The sequence below is a fragment of the Syngnathoides biaculeatus genome, chromosome 2 (assembly GCF_019802595.1).
Source record: "Syngnathoides biaculeatus isolate LvHL_M chromosome 2, ASM1980259v1, whole genome shotgun sequence".
NCBI classification, from domain to species: domain Eukaryota; kingdom Metazoa; phylum Chordata; class Actinopteri; order Syngnathiformes; family Syngnathidae; genus Syngnathoides; species Syngnathoides biaculeatus.
In genome coordinates this window covers 26,588,988-26,612,202 of record NC_084641.1, presented here as the reverse complement: position 1 = coordinate 26,612,202, position 23,215 = coordinate 26,588,988, and the positions used below count along the sequence as shown (strand labels likewise).

The window sequence follows — 23,215 nt, the reverse complement described above, 5'->3', positions numbered from 1 at the left end:
TGTTTGTTGGGGAGCTCTGCGGCAACTTTGCTCCAGCTGCACCAAGCAACCACAACTTGATGTATCCATCCATCCATGCATCCATCCATCCATCCATCCATCCATCCATTTTCTCTGCCACGCATCCTCAAGAGGGTCGCAGGAGTGCTGGAGCCTATCCCAGCTGTGAACGGGGAGGAGGCGGGGTACACCCTGAACTGGTCGCAAGCCAATCGCAGAGGACATGGAGACAAACAGCCGCACTCACAATCACACCTAAGGGCAATTTAGAGTGTCTGATTAATGTTGCACATTTTTGGGATGTGGGAGGAAACTGGAGTGCCCACCAGGAGGAAACCCACGCAGCCATGGGGAGAACATGCAAACTCAACACAGGCAGGGCAGGGCTCGAACCCAGGTCCTCAGAACTGTGACTTTAACCACCGTGAACCACCGTGCCGCCCAACTTGATACATCATCTTGTCACATTGATGCAGCCAAATTATTTCATCAAAATGAATTGGTATGAAGCAACTCAATCAAAATTTTCACTGGGTCTTTTGTCTCAATGGAAAATGACAATGCAGGGGTCTTCCGTTTACTTTCCCAACATGCAACATTTCAAGGAATGCAATGGTTAAAAAAAAAAAAACATTATCACGTGACACTTGTGACTTCCCCGCCGTAGGAGCGGAAGTCCAATATAAACAGAGAGCCACCTCTCTTCGCACGTGGACCGTACATAACTCCTATCAATGCCACGCTGACGTACCGCGTGGCCATTGCCGATTTGCATTTCGAACGCCGGTTTGTGTCCCATCCACTCCTTTGCACTTCTTCCCTCCCCTCCTCCTCCCTCTCCCTCCCCCCTCTAAAGCTATTCAAGTGGCACACAGCAGGATTATCTCTCAGCCTCTGAGAAACGCCCGTTTGGTCGCACTCTCCTTTCTGGGCTCCCTTTAACGACACAGGTCAATGTGAACATTTGCTTTAACGGGTCAGACCTCTCAATATTTGGGATACGTTTGGACGACAAGCAGAAATCTTCTCGAGTGGTTTGCTTTTTTTTTTTTTTCCCGAACGGAGGCAATGATGGTAAGTAAATGTGTAAAACAATGTTTAGTTACAAATAGTACATCCACAGCTGCAGTTGCAATATAGTTTGAATGTGACATTTTTTGTGATGGATTGGGAGTGGTAGTTGAAACAGTAACCATGGCAACCTCCTCAAATGCGAATGCCCTGAAGAATGTGAAAGATGTTGATATTTCATGTTTTATTACACGTACAGTACCAACCTCCCACGATTGTTTTCGCTGCTCTATCTCTTGGGGACACATGGCACTCCTAGGACTGTAGGATGCATTGTTTTTGTGCTTTGTGGCGTTGTGAGTCACCAGTCCTTGTCTAAATTGCGCATTGTGACTGACTCCTCAGTGCCCTCTCATTGTCTTTCCACCTACATTTGTGTTCACGCAAAATGTACAGCGAGCATATGATTACTTTCGGGGGAGTTAATTTTAGCTTCTCGTCACTTTGGTTTGTTGGGGGATTGTGGCATCACGCTGGAGGAGCTTAACTGGCTTCCACGTCGCCGGGTGTTGTCGGCACGAACGCAGAAGCTGATTAGGTGGCTCAGTTGATGGACAGACTCTTTGACCAGCACCTTGTGACGATGGCCGAGATTATGACTGCTTAACTATCATGCCGCTTTAGGACATCTTGTAATAACGAATTAATAATGTCTCCGGGATTGCGGTTGATCTCTTTCTTCAAATCTTTCCAGAGGCATTAGTAACGTTTTTGCCAGTTCAGTCAAAATACGTTTCTGCGACTATTTTCCACACAGATGAAATAAGTGTATATAAATAACTCATTGGAGGGATTTAGAGTAATCTCACGTTGTTTTTTTCCTTATTGAAGTCGATATTAATATTAGGTGTTCAGTAAATATGGATGGTAACAGTGTGGAAAATAGTGGAGAAAATTATAAAACAAGTACTGGTAGCACAACTTTTTAATTTCACAAATGTATCTTCACCTAACGAGGGATTTCCATGTAAAATGGAGAGTAGTAATGTAAATACTTGGGGTCAACAATACAGAGCAATGGTGAGTGTGGTAAGGAAGTGAAGAAACCGGTCCAAGCAGGGTGGAACAGTTGGCGGAAGGTGTCTGGTGAAGAGTCTCCGCTAGGATGAAGTGCAAAAGTTTATAAAAAAAAGTGGTGAGGCCGGCCATGATGGACCGATTAGAGAAGATGGCACTGAAGAAACAACAGGAAGCGGAACTGGAGGTGGGAGAATTGAAGATGTAGAGGTTCAGGCTGGATAGGATTAGAAATGAGCTCATTAGAGGGACAGCCAAAGTTGCATGTTTTGAAGACAACATTCCAGAGAGCAGACTTGGATGGTTTGGACATGTCCAGAGGCGAGAGAGGGAGTATATTTGTAGAAGATGTACTGCTGAGGATGGAGCTGCCAGGCAAAAGAGCGAGAGAGAGGAAAACCAAAGAGAAGGTTGATGGATGTTGTGAGGGAGGACATGAGCGTAGTGGGTGTTAAGAGAGGAAGATGCACGAGATAGGCTTAGATGGAAAAAGATGACACGCTGTGGCGACCCCAAACGGGACAAGCTGAAAGGAAAAGAAGAAGATGTAGAGTAGTAATGTAATGTATTATTGTAATATGTAATACATTGACATTTACCCTGCAGAATATAGCTTTTTAACCCTTTTTTATACACCGCACATCAAGACACGATACACTGGATATGCAAAGTATAATGATATATATGTTTCATAGCCAACGCTCATATTTGGGGGAATGAAATGGAACAGATTCATTATTTCCCTCTCGGTCGGATGCTGGATCTGTGAAATTGAAATTGCTGCAGTTGAAAAGTGGCGTTCCACAAAACTGGGAGTTTCTGCGAACTGACTGCCGCATTCATTAAAAGATCCGATTTGGCCGAATTGGTGAAACTGGGACGGGTCACAAAGGCATTGCGTGTGTTCCCATAATAACGTTTTAGTCAAATCCCTTGAATCAAAGCGGTGAGGGAGTTGTCACAAAGAGAAAAGGACACCCCACCCTTCCCCCCCCGTCTTTCGCACCTTGCTGATCACCTAGTAGATTCATAAGGATGAAATTTAGAGTATCAGGAAAAAGAGGCCCAGATGGTAATTTCTCATGACTCATTGTCGGGCGGAAGTACAGCTATATGATATAACGATATACAATGTAGTGTAATATGAAAATGTCTACTGTGCAATATAAGCTTTTATTGTTTACATTGTTATTTTGACATGCTGTTGCTACACATCCAAGTCAGTAATACAACAACAGTTGCATTTGTTTTACTTCACCCTTCTCATCCGAGTGTTATATTAGTGTAACTGCTGCATTGAGCATCAATTAGTTAAGGGCCGACGTCCCTTGCAGAGAAATTACTGCGACTCACGTGACCAAAATAATTGCTTGTACTCTCACCAGGGTAAAATCTCGCAGACCAACTTGCCTGCAATGTCAGTGACGTCGCAGAGACATTGGGCGACGTTTGCGGGGACCAATTCGGCCGAAGTACCACGTATTTCTCTGTGAAGTCTCCTTGGTCTCCAGTAGGTCCCTGCGATTTTGCAGGGATCTCACGAGGGCGTCTGTTTAGTCGTGGACGGAATTATTTCCGGAAACATCTTAGAGACCCATCCTTATTCTTCTTCTTTGGCTTTCGGTTTGTCCCGATTAGTGGTCGCCACAGCGTGTCATCTTTTCCCATGTAAGCCTATCTCGTGCTTCTTCCTCTCTAACACCCACAGTCTTCATGTCCTCCCTCACAACATCCATCAGCCTTTTCATTGGTCTACCTCTCCCTCTTTTCCCTGGCAGCCCCATCCTCAGTACCCTTCTACCAATATACTCACTCTCTCACCTCTGGACACGTCCAAACCATCGAAGTCTGCTCTCTCGACCCTTGTCTTCCATCTTTGGCTGTCCCTGGACTTGAAAAGGTATCCAAAAGGTCTCCGAAAATATCTATCATCGTTCAATTCACCCGTCACTCCCTGGCGACCCGGGTAGTCTCCAGGAGACGTCGCCGAGACATCTCCACAACCAGTGGAGACGTGAGTCACCATCAGGTTGCAAACCAGTCTCAAAGCCACTGAGGTAGTATTGGCCTTGCACGCTACACGAGCATTGTACGAACAATGAATAATGGTGAATGTAACGACAGCAATACTACAGCTTTGCAGTATAATATATTGTATCCTTAGTGTCATTTCAGAGTTACAATGAAATTATGGCACAGTAAGCCTGAAAATTCCCCCCCAAAAAGCATTTACACAAAACACAATAGATGTACAAGATACTGGAGAGACCTCTTGTCCTCAGAGGTGCAGCCAGTGTGCCTTACCATGATGCAGTATGTAATGATGGATTTTACTGCATGTCTGCCCCGTTAAAGTTCACCAACTGTTGTTTTGGGAGCTGTGCTTTCCTCAAGCACTTTAGGGAGTGGAGCTCCTAGAGTTCTTTATTAGCCGTCACTGTTGAATTGCTGTTAAGAGGCCCCATAGCTCAGTGGGGTTTGCTAAACCAGGGGTCATGAGTTCGTATCTCACTGGGGCCTCTACTCCCCAAGAGGGCTTGCGTCAGGAAGGGCATCCGGCGTAAGAACTGTGCCAAACAAATATGAACCTCCTAACGGGACAAGCCGGAAGAAACTTTTACTGTTGTATTGCAGTACCACTTTGTGTCATGGCTGACGTGGACATCCAAATACTAAATATCTGCACGACCACTATCTCTACTCCATCAATATGGAGGGGCCAGTGAGGAATGGGATTTTTTTCTTCCTGAAAATCGTTTTTCGCCAGGTTTTCTACCAACTCACTGTTCCTTGTGATTCTACCCACAACATTGTTGTTGTCAGCAAACCCGAGGATAGTGTAGGTAGATCTACTTGTTTGAGGGAGAATAAGACTTGGCTTAGCATACAACCCTGCAGCACACCTCTGTTCAGCATGATTGATGTGGGGACCTGATTTCATATGTGAACAGTTTATGGTCTGTCAGTGAGGATGCCATGGATCGTTCTGCACAGATGGGCGTTGAGTTCCAGGCAATGCGGTTTTCTGACCATTACGGGGAGGAGATTGCATTCAAGGCAGAGGTCGAATCAGTCAACAGCATTCGTGCATACTGTCACTGTCTCACTGGTCCAAGTGTTGTCAAGACACGCCATTAACACGGGCGTCCTCAGTCGACCTACTGGTAGTTTTCCGATAAGCAAACTGGTACTGTTCCAGTGTGGGTGAGGTGTTGCTGGTGACGTGTGCTAGCATGTTTACATATTCTGAAAATACTAATTTACAGCACTGTTAAGGATGAACATAGTAAATATTGTACTTCCCAGTGCAATCTGTCGGCCGGAGAAAAATTCCTTGGGTGTTATTTTTACGCACTTGGCCGAATAAAGCTGATTCTGATTCTGAATTTACTAACAATAATTTACATTCCTTGAGAAGTGGTTGTGCTTTCTGATCGATCCACTGCACATCTGTGTTTATTGTTTTTATTTACATAGAATATTGTCCACGGCGCACATTTGCAGGCACGGCGGCCACTGACTATATTTGAACAAGACGTGCCGCGTGATGCGGCGACCTGCTAAAATGCAGACTCATGACTCAATCTGTTCGTCATAAAAAAAAAATCAAACATGTTCAGCTAACGCTCGACTTAAGAAGTGAATGCAAGTAACCTGAGAGATAAAAATCTGTCATTTCATTTTTTATTGAAATCACCTGAAAAAGAAACTACATTTAATTACAAGGGAAATCCTGATCAGCGTGAGGAGTCCTGTCAACCGAGCATCAGAACAGATTGCATCACAGCCAGTGCAATGAAGAACTCAGAGTCAAAAGCATCAGTCAAGGAACTGATATTGATCCGGCTCTCAACTTAACCTCTTGTGCTTACGGGCCATATAAAAACAATATATCACTGTATGAGATGTGCATTCTCGTTCCTTGGAGCGGGGAAACTGGATGCGTGGTTGAGCAAGCTATTTTTATCGAACTATTATGAACGTCTCAGTGAAAGAGTTGCTTTCGGTAATTGGCATATTGTACCGCGAGGCCCGTGTTGTTGTTTTTGTCCAATTATATGCGTACTAGAACGTCTCGTGTGTTGTGCAGTCATCCGTTTTCTTCCTCTTCTTCCAGCGTACGAGAAGCCAAGCACCGCTGCAGAGCACAGGTTCGCTTGAGGAAGAGCATTGCGACGTCCACAAAAATGTCTGGCTCCTACGATGAAAGTGCGGGTGCTGACGACACCATGGACAGCTTCTGGGAGGTATAAACACACAAGCCGCCACCTGCTACGAACCCTAATGCCAATTACGTTTCTACATTGAGTTAAAAAAAAAAAAATACAGCGTTAATCCTTTTCAATTTATATACTGTTGAATACACCACAAAGACAATGTATTTATTTTTCAAACTTATGGTGCGTTTTATAAATTTTACCTCATTCTATTTCTTCTTGTTTTCCTTTCGGCTTGTCCCATTACGGGTTCACCACAGCGTCTCATCTTTTTCCATCTGAGCCTATCTCGTGCATCTTCAGGGTTTGGGAACTGTGGACACCAAATTGTTGAAGCTTTGTTGGGTGACTTTGTTCTCATTCTTGATTTGCGTATAATCTCAGTTGTGCAACAATCCAGGATTTCCTTTCTGTTGTTGTGTTTTGTGCCACACATTTTCGATGGGAAACAGAGCTGGACTAGAGGCTAATATTTGTCAGGAATCCCATAGAAATGCATCAAACTCACGATTGGGAGGAAGTGGGAGCGAAGGTCATCTAGAAAGGGAGTGATAACAAAGTCACTGGGATTTAATGGGAGCTAAAACCACAACGCAGTTGTTTTATTTTGTCACAATTGATTTGGAGTTGCGGTTTGTACAGTTTATTCATTATTCTGTCATTCTGAAAATTTGAAGCCTTCAAAGTTGTGCGTACTTTGTTAATATAACAAAAGAAAAAAATGACAGCAAATTTATTTTGGCCTAGTGGTTTGGGTATATGCCCCGTGTTTTAGAGGTGCCAGGTTTTAAACCCAGCTCAAGCCATCCAGAGTGAAATTTACATTTTGTCCTTGCGCAAAGTGAGCTTTCTCATGTCTCCTCTGGCTTCCCGTCACATTCCAAAAACATCCATTTTAGGTTAGTTGCATTGGTGCGAATATTCGTGAACCTACATGTGTCCGGGGTATACCAAATCCCTCCCTTGAATTAAGATAGGATAGTCTCCTGCTCACTCACAACCCAAGAACTGGCTGTGTAGAAAACAGATGGATGGATGAAATACTTTGTTTCGTGTGTTCCATCACAAGAGATAAACCTGGCCAGGATGTATCCCGTGAGGCAAAACAGATCACAAAATTAATTTTATTTTCTTTCACTTCTACCATTTGTGTGAAACCAAACAAATATCCATCCATCATTTACCCAAGCCATTCATCCTCACAGGGAAAGCTAGAGCATGTCCCAGCTAGCTTCAGGTGAAAGGCGGACTACAACCTGAACTGGTCACCAGTCAGTTCCAGGGCAGATATCGAGACCATCACTGAGCGGGAATCCATCTCACGCTGCCCGCACCAATGTCAGCCGTGTGTACCACTATACCATCACTGACGCTCCAAAACAAAAATCATTGTGCTCAAGGTGCTCACAAGTCTCTTCTCAGAATTCAAAAACATTTTCCCTTCTCACCTTTATCTTCTCCAGCTCTTCTCATCCCCCCATTCTTGTTCTGTCTCTTCTCCACTCTTCCGAGCCTACTATAATGTGGTGTCCGAAGAAGCCACACCTGTTAGCGACGTGGGGCATTCTGCGACGTGCATGCCGGAATTGGCAGCCATTTTGTAGCATCAGGTCCTCCTGCAGGGGAATATAGCGCCTCCACCACTACACGCCCCAGTGTGATGCCACACTTTTCAGATCAAAATAAACGTGAAAGAATTCTGAGCTGCTTGCTTGTCGTATGTGACGGGAAATGAAGAAGGACAAAAATTCTGTGAAAGAAAAGATTTTCACCCTCATTGGTTTGTAATGTAATGTAGGTTAAAATACACAACTTCCTCTTCTTCATCTTTAATATCACAAGTTGGTTAGACACGCAAATCCCAACAAAGTCAACGTGTATGTTGTGTGCGCGAGGGAGCGAAATCACTTGAAAACCCCTCAAACTAGTGTTAATGAATTCAGTCTCCACAGAGGCTTCTTTGTGTCATGGCACTCGGCTCCAGCGGCACAAAGAACTTCAGTCATCAGGATTGTGAGGAGGCCTCCCGCTATGTGTGCAACTTGTTCAGACGATTGACACACCCCAAATGACAGTACGTTGTGGGGCAAAAAGACGTCCCCGTTATTTTTCAAGGTCAAGTGGCATGAAATGGATGATTTTTACTATGTTATTAATGAAAAAACTGCATCCAGTCTGGACCCATCCCTTTTTTCACCACAAAACGTGATTTTTTTTTTATGTATATGGATTTTTGGAACTCCCGCCATTAAAAAATTCTCTCTCGGGATTTGTTTTGGAGAAGAAGCAGGAAGTGACGTACAGGGCAGTCGAGCGCTCAAGCGGACTCGTTTCTTTCTAGTAGTTTTACCTGCAGGAAGATAGCTCGTTGTTCCTTCGTGTTAGCCAAAATGCCGGCTCATTGTATTGCTGGATGTTGCTAGAACAATCGGGAGGATGGATTCACTCTTCATCCTTTTCATAAAGACCCGGTTCATCGTGAAAAATGGATTGCACGGGTGCAAAGGACGAGAGCTTTGTGGCTTCCAAATGACAGGTAGGTGTGTATACTGCTACTAAAAAAAATAATAATAATAGTTTGGGCGGGACCACGTAATCCGTCTCTCATAATGCAACTAAAGATTCGTGTACATATGACAGAGGTGCTAAATGTGTTGATGTGCACGTCGCTCGGCTTCCGCGTCAGGCTCACCGGCGAAGGCTTCCACGTCGGGCTCGCCAGCGAAAGCTACCGCATCGTGCCTCGCGGACGAGCACGGCTTCGGCCGGGTTGGTTCATTTATACAGTCTGGGAGTCTGTTGTTAGTTAGAAGTGATCCGCATATCATCTAAATATGGCTTGAAACAATAGGGTAATTTTGCCCGGGACACTTCACTCGATTGTGAGATTTTCTCTTCTTCAAAAAGAGCTTCCATGTCAGAAGGGGCGTGTTCGTCTCCCATAGTAGGGGCCACAGCGGCGAATGTCCAGGGTCACGTCACGGACAGGAGATGCAGCCGATATGGCGACCACTTGGATGTGGAATGACACTTGCGCATGGATGACTCGCTCTCCGCTCATATTTATTTTTTTGTATAGACATTGAAGTGAATAATGCTATATGTATTTTTCATTTCAATATGTATTTTGTTTATTGGGATGACACTTGACCTTTAAGTAGAAAGAGTACGTCTGCATGTCTTTGTTGTTGTGTTGTTGATGGAGCGCACGTACACACACACACACAGTGTGTGTCCTCAATGCATTTCTGTCTTTTTTTTCATCTAGCCCTTCAAATCCGTCCACCTGCTGTACACATCACTTAGGGGGATTAGCGCGCGCACACTCGCACTCATGGAAGCGCACTAACACAAGCTCACGCCATTGCATAACTACACATGCAAAGGCACGAGCCCCTCGCCACCTCCCTTCGTCCGTCATCCTGCATGAGCTCACACACCCTTGCAGGCACCGAGGTTGGAGCCACGCCGGCCTGCCGCTGCGTTTTCGGAAGGAGGTCCTTCTGGAGGGCTCATCTATGAATATAAATATTTCCTTCATCCTCCATGCTTGGCGAAGGACCACTTTATAGAGTCCCAAATTCCTCCAGTTCAAGGAGGAAACCCCATTGTACACGCCCGTCCATTTCAAGCTGTGCCGATCGGCAAAAACGTCTTCATATCAAATAATACTACAATTGTCCAGCGACACGTATGATCGGTAACAGTAAAATAAAACATAGCTTGTCATTCCATTGAGCATTGTTTATTTTTGCCCATGGTGGAATCGTAGTGATGATCCATTTTCTGTACCTCTTACATTTCAAATATTGTTGGTAAATTTGCAAACTTTTCTTTAAAATCTAAAAGCAAAAACAGTTCCTTTTACACACAAATGAGTTGTGCCACACTTCCTGTCTGCCACAATGCAAAGGGCCACGTCGCAGGAGTGACATTTCCACAGTGCGTCCTTGCTCTGCTTGTCTAACTGGATGCAGCGTTTGCATTTCTGCTTCATCGTCAGACTTGTCACCAAGTCACCGCTTGGCTGTTTCTTCTTCGACCCCGTTAAGCTCATAGGCTCCGTGTTTTATTTTGAAGCCACATTTATCGGGCGGCTAGACGAGATCACTTCCTCTTGTGTTTCACAGATCTTCCACCAACACTCCAAATGCATTTTTCCCCTTTACCATGAGCATTTTTAAGCACCCAATTCCTGATATCAGTGATAGCGTGAAAAAGAACGAAAAAAATAATAAATGCCAGAGCATGTGCTGCTTTTCAAAATAAGAGTCCAATTCCACGCCCTGTTCCTATTATAGCGCACAACATCACACCATTACAGGTGCAATTGGAGAAATCCAAACATTATTGAAAGTAAGTTACATTACTCTAATACTGAATTATGGTGGTCTGATTACACCACTTACAACATTTTATGAAAAGATAACTTGCAACTCTGTAGGAATATATTTTTCAAGTTAACCCCACTACCCTGTATTTATGTCCGTCTTTAGCGAAATGTACTCAAGAATGGTATGCTAATTTAATGCTCAAGTGTCATCCCTATAATCATTCTAAAATAGATAATGAAATGAAAAATACATCTAAGATTATTCACTTCAATGTCTACATGAAAAAATAAATATGAACGGAGAGCGCGTCATCCATGCGCAAAGTTGCGGAAGTCTCATTCGACATCCAAGTGGTTGTCATATTGGCTGCATTTACTGTCCGTGATGTCACCCCGGACATTCGCCATTGAAAACACGTAGTGGCCCCTAATATGGGAGACGAACACGCCACTTCTGACACGGAAGCTCTTTTTGAAGAAGAGAACATCACACAACCGAGTGAAGTGACCGGGACAATATTACCCTATTGTTTCGAGCCATATTTAGATGTCGACAAGGCCGAGCTGGCCGCAGCCTTGTCGACATCTAAAAGGCCGGTAGCAATCCACAAGGCCTGCAGGGGACACATCGACACATTTAGCAACCCTGATTTATGGATTACAGCCCCACAACTATTGTTTTTTTTTTTTTTTAGTAGCTGTATATACACCTACCTGTCATTTGGACCCCACAAAGTTCTTGTCCTTTTCACCCGTGAAATCCATTTTTCACAATGAACTGGGTCTCTTGCAAACTTCTGAAGGGTGAATCCATCATCCCGAGTGTTCAAGCAACATCCAGTAATACAACAAGCCGGTATTTTGGCTAACACGAAGCAACAACGAGCTACCTTCCTCGAGGTAAAACTAATGGAAAAAAACAAGTCCACTTGAATGCGTTTCTGCCCTGTACGTCACTTCCTGCTTCTTCTCCAAAACAAATCCCTAGAGAGGATTTTCATGGCGGGAGTTACAAAAAGCTGTATATGTCAAAATCATGTTTTGTGGTGAAAAAACACATGGGTCCATGCCAGCTGGCGTTTGCTCATTAATAACATACTAAAAATCATGCAGTTCATGACAGTGGACCTTTAAGTTTCAGTACTTAAACTCAACTGTGCACTAAGTAGGTCATGTGACTCGTGTGACTTCATGGTAATACTTAGGGTATTGCGTCATGTTAACCTCATTTTGTAACTTTTATGGGATTTTTTTTTTTTTTCGTATGAGATGACACACGTCGGTCTTGTGTTGCCAGGTGGGGAACTACAAACGTGCAGTCAAGAGATTCGACGACGGCCATCGACTGTGCAACGACCTGATGGGCTGCCTGCAGGAACGGGCCAAGATCGAAAAAGCTTACGGGGATCAGCTAACCGCCTGGTCCAAGAGATGGAGACAGCTCATTGAGAAAGGTTGAGTTCCATAAAACAATACATTGACACGGTTAAACTGACACATTTGACCTAAGTTATGATCATTGGACTTCCACCTCCCGCCAGGCCCCCAGTATGGCTCGGTGGAGAGGGCCTGGTTGGCCGTGATGACGGAGGCAGAGAAGGTAAGCGAGCTGCACCAAGATGTCAAGAACAACCTGATGAATGAAGATGTGGAGAAAGTCAAGAACTGGCAGAAGGAGGCCTATCACAAGCAAATGATTGGAGGCTTCAAAGAGGCAAAGGAGGCAGAGGAAGGATTTAAGAAGGCTCAGAAACCCTGGGCAAAAAAACTCAAGGAGGTGAGAAAATTTTTGACTAAAATGTGCAACATTACCTGACAGATAAAATTGTTTATGAATTGCCCTGAAGAAAAAAATGGAAGAAAGTCTTTGACTTCCAAGGATTGCACGCATTAGGAAGAAGCATAATGCTAGCTTGAGAAGCAAACCGGCGATCGATGAGGTTTGTCAGGAGAACCGAAAAATCATTTGCATCAACATAAATGTTTAGTACTTGGTTTTGTTCTCCCAATCGCTTGTCATAGAACGTCTACAATGGCAAAATCCACAATAATCTCATCGGAGAGCGCAGTGAGGTGTACACACATCAAAATATATGAGTCGATCAAAGCGGTATCTGATTCTGAACCTCTGTGTGGGTGTTTATAATCATTCGCGTGTCTTGATGTCAAATCGTGTGCGTGATCGTGACAAAGCCCGTGCTTGGACCCGCAGATGGAGACGGCGAAGAAAGCGTACCACATGGCTTGCAAGGAGGAGAAGCTGGCCGCCGCCCGAGAAGCCAACGGCAAGACTGAGGCTTCTGTCACGCCGGACCAGCAGAAGAAGCTCCATGAGAAAGTGGACAAATGCAAACAGGATGTGCACAAAGTAGGAAGAAGACAGGAAACACTGTCATCATTTTTTTGTTTTGTAGACAAATAAAGGTGTTTCTATAATTGCTGACACGGCTGAATATCTGCATACTTTAAGTACAATCGCTTATTGCTGTAAAACCAGGATTTCGTAATTCTTTTTTCCCCCCACAGATGTTAGCATGTGAGTTAAAAGTTTGAATTTCTCTCAGGCTAAAGAAAAATACGAGAAGTCTCTGGAGGAGCTCAACAAGTGTGCGCCGCCCTACATGGAGAGCATGGAGCAGGTGTTCGACCAGTGCCAGCAACATGAAGTGAAGAGGCTGACTTTCCTGAAGGAGGCCTTGCTGGACATCAAACGCCACCTCAACCTCACAGAGAACCAAAGGTCAGCCTCACCAAAATAGTGAGATATTAAAAAAAACACACACACACACATACACAGAGGTCTAAAAATCACTGCATCTCCCAAAAGATTTTTGTAGGATGAAACAAGTCCTCATTTCTTCCCCTCTGATATTATACAGTAAGTAGGTTGCTCCAAACAGGGATATGAATTAGAACCCACTTTCCTCATTTCAGTCTTTACTTGGGCTTCCATTAATTCAGCCCATTTTTCATTTTCCATGTGTATTTTAATTCTGCACAGTAGTTTAGAACTTTCAGTTTTGGTTAGAAACTATTAAATGAAAATCACAAAACTGACAGTGTGAACACAAACAAAAGGTGTGCTGTATCATGACAACAGCTACCTCTGCAATCTTATTATCATGCATTTGTTTATTAATGTATTCATTTGGACACATATAAAACATGTTATATTTCCCCAAAAGGCTGACAAAGCCTTGATCAAAAGTGATGGCTGACCATATAAGTGTCAGTGGAAACTTAAAGGTCTGCTGTCATGCCTATAAAGATTCTAAAATAGATATTTTAATGAAAAATGCATATAACATTATCCACTTCAATGTCCATATGAAAAAATAAATGTGAGCCCAGACCCTGTCATTCATGTGCAAAGTTGCGGAAGTCTCACTTGACATTGAAGTGGTAGCCATATTGGCTGCATCTTCTGTCCGTGACGTCACACTGGGACAGCCGCCATTGAAAACACGCTGTGCCACCTACTATGGGAGACGAACGACAGAGATATTCAGATATTGTTTCTGATGCCTCTTCTGACACGGAAGCTCATTTTGAAGAAGAGAACATCTCACAACCAAGTGAAGTGTCCGGGGCAATATTATCCTATCGTTTCGAGCCAAATTTAGATGATATGCGGATCACGGCCAAATCGCCTGCGGCCAAACCACCTCCCCGTCCGATCCACCTCCGCGGCGATGATAAACAACACCACCCGCGACTGACGATGATGCCGCGGCCAAACCGCCTCCCTGTCCGATCCTCTTCCATGGCAGAGATGAGCCACCCCGGCGGCGCCGCGTCCGCCGATCACACCTTCAGCCGGGATGGCACATCGACACATTTAGCACCCCTGATTTACAGATTATACCCCCTTCCCCCCGCCCCAACTGTTATTTTTTTTTTGTAGCTGTATACACACCTACCTGTCATTTGGAACTTATGTAGCTCTTGTCCTTTGCACCCGTGCAATCCATTTTTCACGACAAACCGGATCTTTTTGAAAAGTATGAAGAGCGAATCCATCCTCCCGAGTGTTCGAAGAATATCCAGCAATACAACAAGCCGGCATTTTGGCTAACCCGAAGGAACAAAGAGCCACTTTCCTGCCAGTAAAACTAGTATGAACAGATGAGATCGCTTGAGTGCGCTACTCCCCTGTATGTCACTTTCTGCTTCTTCTGGAAAACAAATCCCTCGCGAGGATTTTCCTGGCGGGAGTTACAAAAAGCCATATAGATCATATTTTGTGGTGAAAAAACAGATCGGTCCATTCCGGCTTCCGTTTTTTTCATTAATAACAAACTAAAAAAACATGCATTTCATGACAGTGGACCTTTAATCATGATTCAAAAGCCATCTCAATCTCATAGCTTGATATTGTATTAAGGAAAATCATACTGCATTGTATTTAATGGGAAATATTTGGCTTCATATCATTCATATCATTCGGGATAAAATGACTGATCTCAGTTGAAGTGTGTATTTTTATCCTTTCATGCTCACTTATTAATTAACTGATAAATTGAACACGTCATGGCGCAAGGAAAAACTGAGCCTTGAGCCATTAGGAAGCGATGATAATCCTGATATACTGTAATTGGTGTTCATCCATTATTAAATCCCATTTGGAGAACTTTAGTTATCGAATGGTTTCTGGACATCATATTCTCACAATCCATTTTCAAGATTGCAGTTTTTGCAAGCGTATAATTGTGTTGTATTTTTTTTTTTTTTTTTTGCAAAAACAACAAAACCATCTATAGGCTGTCGGCGCCCATCGCTACAGTTGTTCTTGCATTTTGGGGTCATCTTACTCATAACAAATGAAAATCACAATTTAGTGACTCATGAAACTGCTCCAAGTAATGACTGACTAAGTACAATAAATACATATAATATCCCGTTAAGAAAAATAAAGCTGACATAAAACTGAAAATCAGGTCATCATGTATTTTTAGGCGTTCAACCCGTTGCGAGAAAACAGTAGCAACCTCAGCAGCAGTTAAAGGTTCTAGGTGAAGGACCACACAAAGGATGGTTCAGAACCCGAACGGCCCTCTATTGCAATAACTGATAAATGTTTCCCATCCAAGGAAGCGAGTCACCTGCTGGAGCCAGGCCTGGAGATTGGGCTTGGTGGTGAACCCTTGGTGACCAAACCTTCACAGCTCAAGAAGTCCCTCTATGTACCACCTCCCTTATCCTGAGCAACTTTTGAGATGGCGGGGAAGGAGCTGGTGTATAAGATCAAGATTTTGCTATTAGATACCACATATAATTGTACTCCCGAGGGCTGCTCCAGACCTACTATGCCTGAGAGAGGCAAGATTCTCTTCCACTCTGTATTTCTGTGGTTCGCAGCCAAGTGTGAAGCGACTGACATGAGAATCAGCACCTCCAAATCTGAGGCCATGGTCCTCAGTCAGAAAATGGTGGTGTACCCTCTCCAGGTCAGGGATGAGATCTTGCCCCAAATGGAGGAATTCAAATGTCGTGAGGTCTTGTTCACAAATGGAACATGGGATTGATAGGCAGATTGGTCCAGCATCTGCAGGGATGCAGACTTTGTATCGGTCTTTTGTGGTAAAGAAGGAGCAGCGTCAAAAGGCGAAACTCTCAATTTACCGGTAAATCTACATTCCTACCCTCATGGTCATGAGCTGTGGGTTGTGACCGAAAGAACAAGATCCCAGGTACAAGCAGCCAAAATTAGTTTCTTTCGCAGGATGTCTCTGCTCTTGCTTAGAGATGGGGTGAGAAGCTCGGCCATCCGGGAGGATCACAAAGTATACCTGCTGCTCCTCCGCATTGAGAGGAGCCAGATGAGGTGATTGGGTCATCTGATCTTGATGCATCCCGGACGCCTCCCTGGTGAGGTGTTCCGGGCACGAGCCAGGACACACTGGAGGGATTTTGTCTGTCGCCTGCCCTGGGAATGCCTCGGGATCCCTCCAGAAGAGCTGGATGAAGTGGCTGGTGAGAGCCAAGTCTGGGCGCTCCTGGTAAAGCTCCTGCCCCAACAACCCAACCTCGGATAAGCGGTAGAAGATGGATGGATGGATGGATGGATGGATGCCTGTACGTTAGAATTCACCTCAGTGGACAAGAGGGTGCCCTCCATTCACCTTCGAAGTGAGGTGAAGGTCCTACTGTTGTTTTTATCACCCAAGTCAGAGTACTCAGGCTTTTTGAAGACTTTGGAGGGATTTCTGAAAAGTGGTGAACCATCTGCAATGACTGCATGGATCTGTCACTATAAATAAGCTGAATGTGAAGGCAAAACTCTCAAATTAGTGATTGATTCACCCAATCTCCCTCACTTATGGTTACGAGCTGTGGGCCATGACAGAAGGAACAGGATCATGGATAAGAGTGGCCAAAATGATTTTTCTCCTGAAGGATTTCTGGGGTTCCTGTTTGTGATAAGGTTAGAAGCTCAGTCATCCAGGAGGGACTCAGAGTAGAGCTATTGCTCATCCGCATCGAGATGAGTCTGGTTTAGATGTCTCCTCGACACTCCCCTGGTGATGTGTTCTGCGCCCATTTCACCGGGAGTCTCACAACCACTCAGATAAGTGGAAGAAGATGGAAGGATTGATAGAGCAAGCTGTTTGGATTCAGGAGAAAAATAATGCTTGAGTTTAGTATTTTAATGACCTTAACATCCGAGTACTCTCTACTCAGTATTAAAACTAAATTGTTGGATCCGTTATCAAACTGAAGAACATCGTCAATCGTCTTGCAGTGGATTCTTCACGTCAGTTTGTTTGGCTTTTCTCTCCTCAGCTATGCCACAATATACAGAGAACTGGAACGTACGATCCTGTCAGCGAACACGCAAGAGGATCTGAAGTGGTTCAGCAACAACCACGGGCCTGGCATGCACATGAACTGGCCCGCCTTTGAAGTAATCCCTCCGACGATATTTGACTTGGCCCCGAATTCATATTGTGATTTTCATTTGTACCCGTTTTGAGCAGGAGTACAACCCAGACCAGGCAAATGCTCCCCCAAAGAAGAAGAAGCCGGATGGAGCTCCTCCCACTCCGAGCACCGACCACGTGGCTCCTCCTGGTGACCGGAGCAGGTTCGTTCCTTTGATTTTGAAAATTTCTCATATTTTTTTCATGTAATTTCTTCAATTAAATTCATTCATTATAAATATTTGTTCATGCGGCAACAACAATGTTATTTTATTGCAGTGCTCAATGTAACCACAAATGTGATATTGAATTATATTTTATAGGTCTGCTCTTATATTATAGACTATGTAGTTTCATGAAACATGAATGAGTCAGATTTCGATCATTTGGAACTGGAATTATGACATAACACACTCACGTTATCATCTATATTCTCTGTTTATCCAGCGTGAGCAGCTACGATAAGAACCAAGCATACTCAACGGAGTGGTCCGATGACGAGCAGCCCGCTGCATACTCTGGCAATGAAAACGGTGGGAACGGAAACTCGTTCGAAGAGGATTCCAGCGCTGGAAAAGGTGTTCGCGTGCGAGCTCTCTATGACTACGATGGCCAAGAGCAAGATGAACTCTCTTTCAAAGCAGGTAAACACCAGGGACTACATTTAAAGATGGTATTGGACCTCTACGCCTTTATTGTGATTTACAGAGGTTGTCAGAAATTCCCTACATTGCCTTCAACTGCATTTTAATGTTGATTCCACTCAAGGAAATGAGTAATTATGAATAATGGCCACAAGGAAAACTCAGAACTAGACCTCCAGGTGCGCCCCGCAGTCAGGAAATGTACTGTCGGCAAAAGTTCTGTAGGCACGATGTTGCAGGGAGCCCGTTAGCTCATTGGCAATATGTCGCCCGAGATGTTAATATTAAATAAAAAATGACCACCGCATGACATTTTAGCGATTCAAGGTGGAGCGCCGAGCCAGGTTAGCCTCTTCATATGGTTTGAATTATGTGACGATTGTTTATTCATGCCAGATTATTTCAGGGGGGCAAGAATTCATTTTACTGGCATGCTCTGAAACAATTCAGTGGCTAGAAATTGATTAGTAAATTTTTAATTAATTTAAAATTAATCACATCAATGATTAATCACATCATTAATTAATCACATCACCGTGAAATATCGTAGGATAAATTTCTTTAAATCTTTTTTTTTAACTTCTAAGGGAATCAGGTAAAAACTAATCATGGTCATTAAATATAAAGATTTTCCAGATGTACTTTTCATTTATGTGTTTTATTATTTACTGCACAATGTGTGAGTATGCTTCGTAAAATTTTATTGATTGAATAAAATGCTTTGCAATAAAAAAAAAAGGGGGCAAAAAGGGATAATTCTTATTCATATTATATCAGCTATGATTTCATTGTCGGACAATTTTTGGGGAAATTTTGTTAGAATTATGAGGGGGGGTGGTCCTTGAAAATGTATCCACTGTAAGGTCTACCTAGTTGGACTCAAAGTTTGAGAATCCCTGTGTGAGGATAAGCAGTACAGGAAATGGATGGATGGGATAAACAGTTAAATACTAATATTAAGTGTATATAATATATATCTATATTAACCTTTTTCTGAATAGATGGGTCAATAAGTACTGTTATTTAATACTTAAGTAAAACCCGGGGCCTACTGTACGTTTATAAATGTACATAAGTTAAAAAAAAGGGAGGGGGGAGTAAAGTGATATTTTAGAGCCAACATTAAAATATATACTGTCATATTTTTGCATCTCTCTCGATGGTTGGTCTGCTTTCTTTGGGGGCTGCAATGGACAAACAAAGACAAAAGATGCGGGTTCAAATTAAAAAGATGAGCCATCCATCCGGCCAACGTAATTAAAAATAAAAACGCTAGATCTGTTTTAAATACATATTTGTTCAATGAAATAAATGTTTGAAATATTATTTTAATGCTCACACATGACAATTCACTGCAAGAGAGCCTGACTTTTAACAAGCTAGCATTAAAAAAATGAATAAATAAATAATGTCACCAAATAATACTTATGGAGTAAAATGGTAACAATAATCTGATAATCTACGTAAAATTGATAATTTGGGTGGGGTAGCGCCAACATTCCCATAAGAAGCAATGTTTGTGTACTGAAAATAAAGCATAATTTGTCATTTCAAAATGTAAATTCCTGCCCACACGACATGGGATCGGCAAGATGAGCCGACCCAAAATAGACTTCGGCGAGACGGTTAATGCATCTTGAAAATATGAGCGGACCGGGCGGTGACCCCAGGCATCCACCCAGAGGGAGGCATCATTCGTGTTTACAAACTGGTTTCGGGGGAAATTGTATGGTTAGCTGACTGGGAAGTGATATGTACACAGGCTTCTGCTTGCAATCCAACTGGTGGAAAAACCTACAATTATGAATTTGCAACGAAACACTTTAGGAAGAGAAGAACACAAAATTTGAATGACTTCACGAGATGTGTGAAAATGACTACACAGTGTCCTTTTCTGACCCTTTTCTGTCCGGGTTTTCCGGCAAATTTTCGTGAGAGTCGGCACGACCTCAATAGGGGTGTTTCTTTTTTTTTTACCTATAACCTTTGAAAATAATCATATGGTTTACATATTCAGGGAGTCCTCTGGTTAAGACAGTCTCGACCTAAGACATTTCAACTTAACAACGCCCGTCCCCGTCTGCCATTTTGTCTGGCTAAAGCGTGTCTCTGTCTGTCGGGAGTATCTTCGCATTTTTCGCCCTCGTTTTTAGATGTTATCGCCTCAAAGAATAAAGCTGTGTTTTGTTTAGCAATGCTTCTGCAGCCAAAAGAAAACCATTACCAAGAAAACGAAGCTCAAGATCATAAAACGTTTGGAGAAAGGAGAGAGACACCAACACCGCCAGGGCTTCAGTCGGTCGACAATTATTAAAAACAAAGCCCGTATTTTAGCGCATGTGAAGGGTTGCGGTCCTATGTCGGATACAATGATCCCAAAACAAGGTTCTTTGATACTTGTGGAGCTGTAGCGGAATGAGGACCAGGTTCCTGGGCAATAGCTAAGCACAGCCTCCCCTTCTTCTCCTCAATCCACATCTCAGCGGTAATGCTAAGTACATCATCTTGTTTATTGCAATGCATGTTTTTCTATACAAAGTATTTTGACGTAAATTCTGACTTTAATGGTGCGATCCGACTTAAGTCGAAATTGGAGTTAAGTCGCGACTGTAGGAACGGATCTCAGTCGTAGACCGAGGACTCCCTGTATAAGGAAAAGCTCGTTTTCAGTTCACTTCTACCATTTGACGCCACCCTGCACGTCGGTGCTTGTGACTTGACAGGCGACGAGCTGACCAAGACCGAGGACGAAGACGAACAAGGCTGGTGTCGAGGTCGCTTGGACTCGGGTCGAGAGGGACTGTACCCGGCCAATTACGTCGAGCCAATCTAGGCCGGGCGGGTGGACAGCGAAAAGACGTGCTCCTGGAGGCAGCTTGAACCGCACCATCAAATTGCACCGCACATAGCCAGAGACCTAAGAGCAACACTTGCCCAACAGATGCGCCAAGCAGTCATCCAAACTTAGTCACCTAAATGACAATATATCCGTACAGTATATCTTATCCAGATTTTGGGGCGGGTGGACTCGGCACAATTCAAAACAAGAATGGCAGGTATGCCAGTATATACACATTAAACTATATACTTCCTTGCCGGGAGCAAACGGTGTAGCTGTACATAACGAACGATGCAGCTTATTTCAACTCTCCTGGAGTCTGTGGTGGAAATGGAAGCTGAATATAATCGGTTATACCCATCTGACAAAAATAAGCTTCTCTAACCTGTATTGTGTATATACAGTATGATGCCATTTTTTGAGTAGCTTCTTTTTCTGTCCTCCCCCTTTTAAACGCTGCGTGTGCTCAGTCATCATTCTTACATCAGGAATGCCGTGTGTCGTGTTAAAAGTACCACAAAGAGTATCCCCCTTATTTTGGTTTTCGTGCTCCGGTTCAACATCTTTCCCCTTGTGCGTCGTGTTCCTGTACTTGTGACTGTTTCTGGGCGTGCATAGCAGCATGCGCTATGCAACGACTCCCACTCCCCGGATCCCGCTGACCTCGTGAGGGCCACGACCCGATGCAACGCTGCAAACTACAAATGGCAGAAGTCACTTTTAAAGCACCGCATGCGTCTGTCCTCGTGTGACGAAACTTGCTGACAATTTGCTCGATTTCTACGTTTGTCTCGGTGTCGTGCAATCCATTGAAAGGAGACGCGTTTCCGCAGCGGCTTTTCATTCAGACCCGCGTCCCGCCGACATCTACTTTTCAATGACGAAGCAAAAGCCGGGTCGGCGCATCCAACCGCAGTCTAAAGAGAGGTTTTGAACGATGCCCACGTGAGCATTTTTCGACCGGAAACGATGTTGAGCTCCGGACTGCTGTGTGAAGACCAAGCCTCAGGTGTGACGAGGCCAGTGGAAAACACAGTACTTGACTGTCAGAAAAGCCCCCACTAGCTACGTGGCCCATTTCTATGCCGAGCCAAAGAATGACCCCCTCCCATCCGCTGTTTTCCCGCCATGCAATAACCTCACATATCACATGACTAGACGAGATCTTCTTGTAGCTGCCTCACGGTCCACCAAAGCTTCATTTGTCTTCGCACCTCCGGTAATGCGCCGCACGTACGACCCTTGCGGCGCATTACGGGCTGATTTCTCATCTCGCATTTTAGACGTGTTTGCGTCCGTTAAATTGATTTGTGCGCTGTCGTGTGATGGGTGACTCCGAAATTTGTGAGGATGGTTGCGATACAAAAGACGCCCTTGGTTTCGGAACGACTGTCAGATGTGTTGCGCTCCGCATGGAGCAGGATTTGATGGGTTTTTTTTTTTTTTATGGTGTCACAAGTGAGGAGAAACACGTCACCGGCTCACAGGATGCATCTTACGAGTAAAGTTGTCCAGCAAAGCAAAAAGGACTTCTTGTTATCATCCATATCCCATGCACATGTACAGTACTCGCACACAGTGCAACACAATACACACACAACACACAGACCCAGTAAGAACAGGAATAAGATTTTGAGGAAGACACCATCCAGCCATTTTTGAGCCATTTTCAGGACGCTCCAGATCCAGTATTTATGCATTATGTAAAATAAAAATGTAAAAAAAAAAAAAAAAAAAGCCGAGTGGTTCACTACGGAGACAAAATGTAGTGTTATGTATGTAAAAGTGTTTCATTCAAATAACAGCAATGGAAAACATTTAAGTAGTAGACACCATGTCGTATGAATTTCATGCCAGTGGGTTAAGTGTACCATAAAAGCGTTAAAACCCCTGCTGTCAAATTTGTACATGAAGATGTAATTTAAAAGAGTATATTGTAACTGTGCGACTGTGTTGAACTGAAAATGAAACCTAACCTTGTTTGAGGCTGTAAAAATGTGTAAGTGTAAATGCTTTTTTTTTTTTTTTTTTTTTAAATGGTGATCTCTTCCTTATGCACACGAGGGGGGACCGCAGCACACGTCGCGGAAACCTTCCATACGATAGCCGTCTAGGTGATGTGTGTTCATAGTTAGTGATGTACTTTTATCTCCTAACTGGTGTAGTGCCTGTTC

The 23,215-nt window shown here is 43.7% G+C and overlaps 1 protein-coding gene and 1 long non-coding RNA gene across 5 annotated transcripts in view; one reads left to right on the top strand and one right to left on the bottom strand.

Moving 5' to 3' along the window:
• Positions 1–22,778, top strand: part of LOC133513282 (protein kinase C and casein kinase substrate in neurons protein 1-like) — a 46,242-nt gene extending 23,464 nt beyond the window's left edge. For 2 of the 4 annotated variants that reach the window (XM_061843907.1, XM_061843932.1), the window contains exons 2-10: positions 6,206–6,335; positions 11,936–12,092; positions 12,180–12,415; positions 12,851–13,006; positions 13,203–13,378; positions 17,422–17,542; positions 17,616–17,722; positions 18,006–18,202; positions 20,926–22,778. In XM_061843907.1, the coding sequence (XP_061699891.1) occupies positions 6,206–6,335; positions 11,936–12,092; positions 12,180–12,415; positions 12,851–13,006; positions 13,203–13,378; positions 17,422–17,542; positions 17,616–17,722; positions 18,006–18,202; positions 20,926–21,035 (1,390 nt within the window). In that variant the 3' untranslated portion in view covers positions 21,036–22,778. Of the gene's footprint in view, positions 1–718; positions 1,075–3,083; positions 3,161–6,205; positions 6,336–11,935; positions 12,093–12,179; positions 12,416–12,850; positions 13,007–13,202; positions 13,379–17,421; positions 17,543–17,615; positions 17,723–18,005; positions 18,203–20,925 lie in introns of those variants that run through there. The other 2 variants (XM_061843915.1, XM_061843924.1) reach the window with 2 other exon arrangements.
• On the bottom strand, positions 6,277–7,889 carry LOC133513309 (uncharacterized). Its single transcript, XR_009798451.1, has 3 exons — positions 7,754–7,889; positions 6,509–6,618; positions 6,277–6,387 (listed from the first exon to the last, which is right to left on the bottom strand). It is a non-coding gene; the product is annotated as an uncharacterized LOC133513309 (long non-coding RNA).
• Positions 22,779–23,215: the final 437 nt, after the last annotated feature.